This window comes from Labeo rohita, chromosome 2 (genome assembly GCF_022985175.1).
Source record: "Labeo rohita strain BAU-BD-2019 chromosome 2, IGBB_LRoh.1.0, whole genome shotgun sequence".
NCBI lineage: Eukaryota > Metazoa > Chordata > Actinopteri > Cypriniformes > Cyprinidae > Labeo > Labeo rohita.
In genome coordinates, this window is record NC_066870.1 from 6,280,967 (window position 1) to 6,291,001 (window position 10,035).

The 10,035-nt window shown below is 35.1% G+C and overlaps 1 protein-coding gene across 1 annotated transcript; it reads left to right on the forward strand.

Moving 5' to 3' along the window:
* The first annotated feature begins 302 nt into the window (after nt 1-302).
* Nucleotides 303-9,854, forward strand: fzr1b (fizzy/cell division cycle 20 related 1b). Its single transcript, XM_051135350.1, has 15 exons — nt 303-549; nt 1,083-1,227; nt 1,469-1,570; nt 1,694-1,757; nt 3,328-3,455; nt 3,601-3,677; nt 4,214-4,319; nt 4,550-4,627; nt 4,709-4,774; nt 4,870-4,972; nt 5,950-6,131; nt 7,316-7,549; nt 7,631-7,735; nt 9,125-9,217; nt 9,299-9,854. The coding sequence occupies exons 2-15, from the start codon at nt 1,153-1,155 to the stop codon at nt 9,338-9,340; spliced, it is 1,455 nt and encodes a 484-aa protein (XP_050991307.1). The 5' UTR covers nt 303-549; nt 1,083-1,152; the 3' UTR covers nt 9,341-9,854.
* Nucleotides 9,855-10,035: the final 181 nt, after the last annotated feature.

A 10,035-nucleotide genomic window follows, 5' to 3' on the forward strand; every position in this document is an offset into this window, starting at 1 on the left:
GTCAGCATTAAACAAGACTTTTTTTATTGTAATCTCCAAAAAGCGTTTTACTAAGCTCAACAAAATAATATTAAAATTCATTTTACTGAAATTTAGAAATTTAAAACCTGGTTTATCATAGAAGAGGTGTATTCAAGCAATTGTCTGAATGAATCGCATTTAATGTATTATTATTTATTTAAAAAAAATTAAAGATAAATCAAATGAGATAAAATAATACATAAAATGTGATATAGTGGTTTATGTCATTATAATGCAGGACTGTCACTGCTCTCTTCTGCGCCTCTTCTGGTAGTGCGCGGAATTGCACTCCTTCCCCTCACAGCTGATTTGCTCGCCATCTTGACATGAACATAAACATTGATGCCCTCTGCTCAATGATCGCACCATCATCTCTAAAGACCGAAAAACTGACAGCACCTTACCGAAATAGCCTTAATACGTTGTTGCAGCGTCGGAAAAGCGCGAACTAGATGTTTGGGAAATCACTGCGCGCGTAGCCGAACATACATGTCAGTATAATGTGGGTCTCCTGAGCACTTGGTTGAGGTAAGATGATTCGCTTTACTACTACGAGGTTTAAAGGTCTTCAGGATTTATCAAATTCATAAAAAACGTTGTTATCCTGTCATAATGTTGGATATTAAGTTAGCAGCGTTGAGCTAACGAGCTGCCATGGCAACTGATTACATACGCGTGTTTACAACCCTCCTGCTGGCGTAAATGCTCTCCTTCCTCTATTAACACTCGGTCTTTTTTTTTTAAATGACCATGAATTACTTCTAAAACGTGTGCTTTGGATTTCTAATGTGGTTAATGTACTGTTACGTTTGTTATCTTGCAGAATAATACTACAGTTTGAATTATTTTTTAGTAAACCAGGTCAAAATACAGTTCATGTGGCAATCAAAAGATGAACTGATCTATAGACTTGACAGACGAACTCTGTGGGAGATGTTTCAGCTTTTGACAATATTATAGGCAGGTTGCTTGACAGCCACTGACAGCTGTCACTTAAGCATATACTGAGTGAAATATTAAGAGTGTAATGTTGTTTAATCATGGATACATTTTTTTTATAGGGATGGGAGACCTGGAAGGACCCCCATCTGCAGACTGAGGGAGAGAGTCTTACTGTAGATTACAGTAGAAATGGACCAGGACTACGAAAGACGCCTGTTAAGGCAAATCAACCACCAGAACGTCCCAGAGGGCCACCCGTCCAAGGTAAGCATAAGATAATATCATATTTTAAACCAGATTTCAAACCCTATAAACATATTCTTGTCAATGCAAGCAGTTCATTCTCAATGATTAGATTACAGTTTTTTATATAGTTATACCTAATACTTAAGCATCTCATGTTGTATGTGATATTAAAACTGAGTAAATGATGATAGAAGTTTCATTTTTAGGTGGACTGTCTTTTTAAAAAGGCAGAAGTGTAAATGTGTTACTGTGTGTGCAGTCAGGTTATGCAGCTTGCAGTCCGGTTACTGTGAAATCAGGAGACAGATTCATCCCCACACGTGCCGGCAGTAACTGGAGCATAAATTTCCACTATGCCAATGTAAGTTATCATTCATGGATGTTTACAGTCATCCACTGTAAAGTAGAATGATAGATTAAAGCCAGTACATGAGTGTTATAGCACCACTAAAAAATCATTTGATCATTTGATGTTCGTTTGCAGGAGAACTGTTGGTCGCCCAATCAGAATCAGCGGGCGAAGGATGCAAGTACAGACACAGGGAAAGGTGGGGTAATTCTGCCTCTTCTTGTACATGACCTCGATTTTTTACAATGAACAATATATGAAGAGTTCAGATGCAACACCAGCTACAAGCCATCTGGGTCAAAAATGAGATAATGATACAGAGAAAATGCTAAGTAGCCAGAAAGAAATGCTTATTTTAAAGAAGTATGTCAGATAAATTTAGAGGCTTTTGCATCTGAACTCTTTATATATACAATTTTTAAGGAAGTCTCTTCTGCCTACCAAGCCTGCGTGTATTTGATCCAAAGTCCAGCAAAGTAAATTTTGAAATATTTTTACTGTTTAAAATAACTGTTTTCTAATTGAATATATATTAAAATGTAATTAAAAATGTGATCGCAAAGCTTAATTTTTTGCATCATTACTCCAGTCACATGATTCTTGAGAAATCATTTTAATATTCAGATTTACTGTTCATTATTACTATTATTATTATTATGTTGAAAACAGCTGAGTAGAATTTTTTCAGTTTTTTTGGATGAATAGAACATACAGAAGAACAGCATTTATCTGAAATAGAAATCTTTTGTAACATTATAAATGTCTTTATCGTCTTTTGATCAATTTAAAACATTCTTGAAAAATTAGCTTTGATCACAGGAATTAATTACATTTTAAAATATATTCAAATGGAAAACAGTCATTTTAAATTGTAAAAACATTTCAAAATTTTACTGTTTTTACTGTACTTTGGATCAAATAAATGCAGGCTTTGTGAGACAGTTACTGTTCAAAAACCTTTGACTGGTAGTGTATTTTTCCTAGGATTCTTTCATGAATAAAAAGTTCAGAAGAACAGCATTCATTTGAAATAATACAATATCAGAGTGTGTACTGTCACTTCAAATCATTTTAAATATATATACAATACCGTGGAAAAGATTTAGAATAGTAAGATTTTATTTTGTCTCTTCTTAAAAGTCTCTTCTGCCTACCATCATTAGTTTGATCCAAAATACTGCAAAAGCAATAATATAGTGAAATATTCTTGTAAAATTCAATTCAATGTAAAATAACTACTTTCTATTTAAATATATATTAAATTGTAATTTTTTTGGAATATATATTAAGTTGAATTTTCAGCATCATTACTTCAGTCTTCAGTGTCACATGATCCTCTAAAAACATTCTAATATATTGATTTGCTCAAGAAACAATTATTATTATTGTTATTTTTATTATTATTATTATTATTATTATCAGCGCTGAAAACAGTTTCTTTTCAGGATTGTTTGATAATCAGAAAGTTACACACATTTATCTGAAATGGAAAGCTTTTGTGACATTATACACTACTGTTAATTTTTTTAATGGATTAAAGAAAAAAAATATTCAGCAAAATGCAAAATATTTTTGAATCTATCCATTTATTTATTTAGATATAAATAAATAGATATAAATAAATAAATAAATAAATATGGTTTGGGTGTTTGCAAAAGGAATGGTTTGGAATTCTGAAATTGGTATGTTCTATTGACACACTAAAGCAAACGATATAAACATTTAAATTAAAATATATCAAAACAAATAAGCATTATTGTGTTTTACAGATGCTGTGGCATATGCTGCACTGCTAAGGAATGAGCTGTTGGGAGCAGGAATTGAAACCGTGCCTGATCCTCACACAGATGACCGTCGACACACCATCCTCACACAGGACACACACAGCCTCTTCAGGGTGAGCTTACACTGTAACGTTTACATGACAGATACATGTGAAATTCATTGTCATATAAAAAGCTCACTGTAGAAATGTACGTTTTCTGCTCGTTCTTACATTTTATAAAATTGTATTAGACTCTTGCTTTTCTTGTGTCTCTCAGTACACCATCCACACAAAGAGAGTGCCTTTTGACAATGAAATCTCCCCCTATTCCCTCTCTCCTCTCAGTAACAAAAGGTATTGTTTCTCTGTTACCTCTGTATTAATTCAGAATAGAGTTAATAATTTGTTCATTTATTGTGTGTATTGCAAAACATCTTTATTATAAAACATGACAAATTTACTTGAGCTTATTTTTCTTATCCTTGTGGCAGATCGTTTATAGAAATTTTTGATATTTTGATCAAAAAAGAAGACAAAATTACAGAGCCCTGCACATGACATGTGAAGAAAAAGATATTGTGGCAACGAAATAAGAATTTGTTCCCAAGACATGGTTTTGATTAAACTAAAGGGAACAAATTAGTAGAACGTGAACACAAATTAATTAAAATGAGGGAAACAATTAATTGAAACCTGGCCACAAATTCTTTAAAAAAATCCTTTGCTTATGACCATAATATCTTTTTTTTTCCCCACATGTGTGTGGGGGTCCATACAAAAAATATTGCTAAAGGGTTTTTTCCCCCCTTTTTTTTTTTTTTTTTTCTGTTTATAGCACTTTAAAACAATTATTTTTTTGTAAAAATGTCATTTTATTTATTTTTTTGCAGTCACAAATTATTGCGTTCACCCCGAAAGCCAGCACGCAAGATTTCCAAGATCCCATTCAAGGTTCTTGACGCCCCAGAGTTGCAGGATGACTTTTACCTCAACCTGGTACACCTTGTTTACAAATATTTTTACACATTTACAAATGTACAATTATTAAATATAGGATAAGGTCTTATATCACTCTGACAGTACCATGCAATAAGATAATAATACTTATTTTATATGTAAAATTCCCGTGATTTATGCATATAAAATATGCTATAATATGCATTCCTTTATACAAAGGATGTTAACATTTGTAGTAAACTGATTTAATTGAAAATGTTTGTGAACAGGTGGACTGGTCAGCTGGAAATCTCTTGAGTGTTGGTTTGGGGGCCTGTGTTTACCTGTGGAGTGCCTGTACCAGTCAGGTATGAGACACACTGCAAAGACAAACAGCTACAAATGCGATCTAATGTGATTGTCAGTAATGAGCTTTTAATTTTACACAGGTGACACGGTTGTGTGACTTATCAGTGGATGGCGACTCTGTTACATCAGTGTGTTGGAATGAGAGGGTCAGCACAAACCTCTTATTATATAAGGATTTTTGACTTGTGATTGTATTTGTGCTTGTTCAGGATAATATTTTCTTTTATTGTCGTTCTCTCAGGGAAGCTTGGTGGCTGTAGGGACCCATAAGGGATTTGTCCAGATTTGGGATGCAGCTGGAGGAAGGAAGCTGACCAGCTTAGAGGGACATTCAGCACGCGTAGGTTTGTGTCACACTAAAATTACTCGCTTTAAATGTTTGCTGGTTTAAATCAAAGTATAATTAAATTAAAGGAGAAGTCCACTTCCAGAACAAAAATTGACAGATAATGTACTCACCCCTTGTCATCCAAGATGTTCATGTATTTCTTTCTTCAGCCATAAAGAAATAATGTTTTTTGAGGAAGAAGTTTCAGGATTTTTCTTCATATAATGGACTGATATGGTGCCCCGAGTTTGAACTTCCAAAATGCAGTTTAACTGCAGCTTCGGACGATCCCAAATGCGGTTGTAAACAATCCCAGCCGAGGAAGAAGGGTCTTATATAACGAAACGATCGGTTATTTTCATAAAAATAATACAATTTATATACTTTTTAATGTCAAACGTTTGTCTTGTTTTACTCTGCCTGAACTGTTTTTGTTCCGGTTCATGACAGTTAGGGTATGTCGAAAAACTCCCATCTCATGTTCTCCCTCAACTTCAAAATCGTCCTATATACCCATTTTACCTTTTTTGTTAAGTATGTTTGATCTCCTTTGCATGTTCACTTTGCAAAGACTGGGTCGGTACTTCTGCAGTGATGTAGGGTGATTTTGAAATGATTTTTGAAGTTGAGGGAGAAAATACGATTGGAGTTTTTCCACATACCCTAACTGTCTTGAGCCAGAATACACAGTTCAGGTAGAGCAAGACAAGATGAGTGTTTGAGATTAAAAACTATTTCAATTGTATTTTTTAAATGAAAATAACCAATCGTTTTGCTAGATAAGACCCTTCTTCCTTGGCTGGGATAGTTTACAACTGCATTTGGGATGGTTTGAAGCCGCATTTAAACTGCATTTTGGAATCTACATTATCTGTAAATTTTTGTTCTGGAAGTGGACTTCACCTTTAAAGTAAATTAAAATCTTCATTAAGATGAAAAAGATCTTCATATAATCGGTGCAGCTTTAGTCTCACCTTCTCTCTTCTCTCTCAGGAGCGCTTGCATGGAATGGAGAGCAGCTGTCTTCGGGTAGCCGGGACAGAGTAATTCTACAGAGGGACGTGAGGACTCCTCCTCCTGTGGAGAGACGCCTCCAGGGCCACAGGCAGGAAGTGTGTGGCCTCAAGTGGTCACCTGACCACCAGCACCTCGCCTCAGGAGGAAACGATAACAAGGTTAGAGCGTCATGTAAACGAGATGATCTAATTAGCAGAAGAAATGAACAAGCCCATTTATGCAAGACTTGACTAAGTTGGCTGAGAATATGGTCTGTGCAAGTTGCTTTCACCCTTAAAAAAAAGAAAAAGAAAAAACAAAATTAGTGCTGTCAGTTGATTTAAAAAAAAAAAAATTAACTAATTGCACTTTTCTTCTGAAATTAATCATGATTAATCCCACCTAACATTAACGTTTTAGTAAGTCCAATAATTTCACATTAAATATTAAAAATATTTTAATTATGTTAAATATTTTTTTATTATTACGATTTACAATTACAGAAGGCTCAAGCGCTCACTAATGCTCCAGAAGAAAAAATTATGCATTAAGTGTCAGGGCTGAAAACTTTTTGAATTTGAAGATCAGGGTAAATTGAACTTATTTTGTCTTCTGGGACACATATAAGTATCTTCTGTAGCTTCTGAAGGGCAATACTAAATGAAAAAATAAGATATTTAAGCAAAATGAGAAAAATGTAAACAACTTCATTCTGTTCAAAAGTTTTCACCCCCGGCTCTTAATGCATTGTTTTCCCTTCTGGAGCATCAGTGAGTGTTTGAACCTTCTGTAATAGTTGCATATGAGTCCCTCAGTTGTCCTCAGTGTAAAAAGATGGATCTCAAAGTCAAACAGTCATTGTTGGAAAGGGTTCAAATGCACAAAAATGCTGAAAAAACCAAAGAGTCTGTGGGACCTGAAGAACAGCAGGCAGTTTAATTGTTCAGGACAAACAAGGGACTCATGAACAACATCACTAAACAAAAAAACACAGCTGTGGATCATTCAGGTAACAACACAGTATTAAGAATCAAAGGGGTCATTTTTATAAATGTAACTATTATTTTCTCTTGCGTACTGTAAATGTCTTTTATGTGAAATATCTTATTCAGGTCAGTACTAAGTAAAAAATAACATGCATTTTGTATAATCTTTCTTATTTTGGTAAAATAATTAACATTGTGCAGATTCTGCAAGGTGTATGTAAACTTTTGACTTAAACAGTATATAGACTATTAGAGTACTGATTTCAGTTTTTTTTATAAGAACTCAGAAAAGACTAATTTTCTAGCATGAGTGCAAAACAAATTGAAAAAGTATGACACAAAACTAACCTGTATTTTTTTTTCCCTGCTGTTCTTAGTTACTGGTGTGGAACAGCTCCAGTCTTCTTCCCGTGCAGCAGTACAGCGATCACCTGGCCGCTGTGAAAGCAATCGCCTGGTCTCCTCACCAGCACGGCCTGCTGGCCTCCGGAGGGGGAACAGCCGACCGCTGCCTTCGCTTCTGGAACACTCTGACCGGACAGGCGTTACAGAGTACTGACACCGGCTCACAGGTCTGCAACCTGGCCTGGTCCAAACACGCCAACGAGCTGGTAAGTCAGGCACCTACAATCATAGTCAAATCAAATGTTCTTTTTCTTCCCATACTGGCTTTTACCACTGATGTCCACTAGGTCAGCACACACGGCTACTCCCAGAACCAGATCCTGGTGTGGAAATACCCATCACTCACCCAGGTGGCCAAACTCACAGGACATTCATACCGAGTGCTCTACTTGGTAAGTGTTTTTCGGATCTGGTGTTTTTTTTTTTTTTTTTTTTTTTTTTTCAGAAATACTGTAGATATGCAGTTTATACAGATGAGGTCTAAAGTTTACGTACACCTTGCAGAATCTTCAAAATTATTTTACCAAAATAAGAGGGATCATACAAAATACATGTTATTTTTTATTTAGAACAGACCTGAATAAGATATTTCACATAAAAGATGTTTACATATAGTCCACAACAGAAAATAATAGTTGAATTTATAAAAATTACCCTGATTCTTAATACTGCGTGGTCACCGGAATGATCCACAGCTGTGTTTTTTTGTTTAGTTTTGTTCATGAGTCTCTTGTTTGTCCTGAACAGTTAAACTGCCTGCTGTTCTTCAGAAAAATCCTTCAGGTCCCACAAATTTTTGTGTATTTTAACTCTTTCTAACAATGACTGTATGATTTTGAGACCTATCTTTTCACACTGAGGACAACTGAGGGACTCATATGCAACTATTACAGAAGGTTCAAATGCTCACTGATGCTCCAGAAGGAAAAACAATGCATTAAGAGCCAGGGGTGAAAACTTTTGAACGGAATGAGGATGTGTGCCCTTTTCTTATTTTGCTTAAATATCATGTTTTTTTTTTAATTTAGTACTGCCCTTCAGAAGCTACAGAAGAACTTACATGTTTCCCAGAAGACAAAATAAGTTACATTTATCCTGATCTTCAAATTCAAAAAGTTTTCACCCCCCTTAATGCATTGTGTTTCCTTGAAGGGTTTTTCTGAAAAACAGCAGGCAGTTTAACTGTTCAGGACAAACAAGAGACTCGTGAACAACTATCACTAAACAAAAAACACAGCTGTGGATCATTCAGATAACAACACAGTATTAAGAATCAAGTGTGTGTAAACTTTTGAACAGGGACATTTTTATAAATTGAACTATTATATGACTATGTGAATGACTTTCATGTGAAATATCCTATTCAGGTCAGTACTAAATAAAAAATAACGTGTCTTGCATGATCCCTCTTATTTTAGTAAAATAATTAACATTTTGCAGATTCTGCAAGATGTATGTAACCTCAATTGTACATACAGTGACACATTGTTATGATGAGCATGTTTATAGTTTCTAAATTAAAATTAATTAAAAAATTTTTTGGGTTCCACAGTTGAAACACAAAAAAGCTCAGAATAATTCAGAGAGACACTTTGAATGGTGTAAACTGCCATATTCTCCATAAGGCACGGTTGTCTCTGGATCTGATTTTTAATTAAGTACAAATGACCGGCAAAGACAAAGAGTAATCAAATCTTCTGTAATTGAATAATGTGATCCTGTGCTAGTTCAGACACACATGAGAAGTGAGCGTATGCTGAGATGTAACTTGCTGTGCACAGGCCGTGTCTCCAGATGGCGAGGCCATCGTAACGGGAGCAGGAGACGAGACGCTGAGGTTCTGGAATGTCTTCAGCAAAACACGCTGTACCAAGGTCAGCCTGAACCTTTACATTTGGACATGTAGATCGTCCTGCATCTCACCTGTTTTACATGGTTTTGTCTTCTGTCTCCAGGAATCCAAATCAGTGTTGAACCTGTTTACCAGGATACGGTAATCCACAGCCGGAGAGAGCAATCCATCCAATCATGTGAACGAATGAAAGCCTTGAACTCACTCTGTTCTGTGTCCTTGCATCACCTCTAGCCCCTCCGACAGAGAGAGACCGCAGCACTTCCTTCACTCTCACTTTTTTACTCAGCAGATTTCTGTTTTACCCCGTAAAAATGAGTGAGGGCTCGTTGTTTATGTTTAGGAATCAGTCCGTTCTTATTATTGTACATTGTGGATGTCCAAACAGATGTGCTATTGTATAAGTAGAAGTATTAATAGAGAAATGAACCTATATGACCTATATTGTCATTATCATGACTGTCAGTCATGAGGTTAAAATGAAATGGCTTGTTATGGAAATTTCAATATTTTATATGTGTGTATCAAAACAGATCATGAAATCTGTGAGAAATAAATACACTTAACACTAACCCTGTCATGTTTTATGACAAACAGACAGAATTATGTATTTACTGTATGTCTAGCTGTGAACATTTTTAAACTTCCATTTAAAAGTTTGGTTGTTTATTTCTCAATGAATGAATGCTTTTTACTCATCAAGGATGCATTAAATTGATCAAACGTGACAGCAGAGATTTTATAATGTTACAAAAGATTTCTATTCTTTAACAAATGTTGTTCTTTCAAACATTCTATTAACTATTTCAGAAAAATATGACGCAGCACATCTGTTTTCAG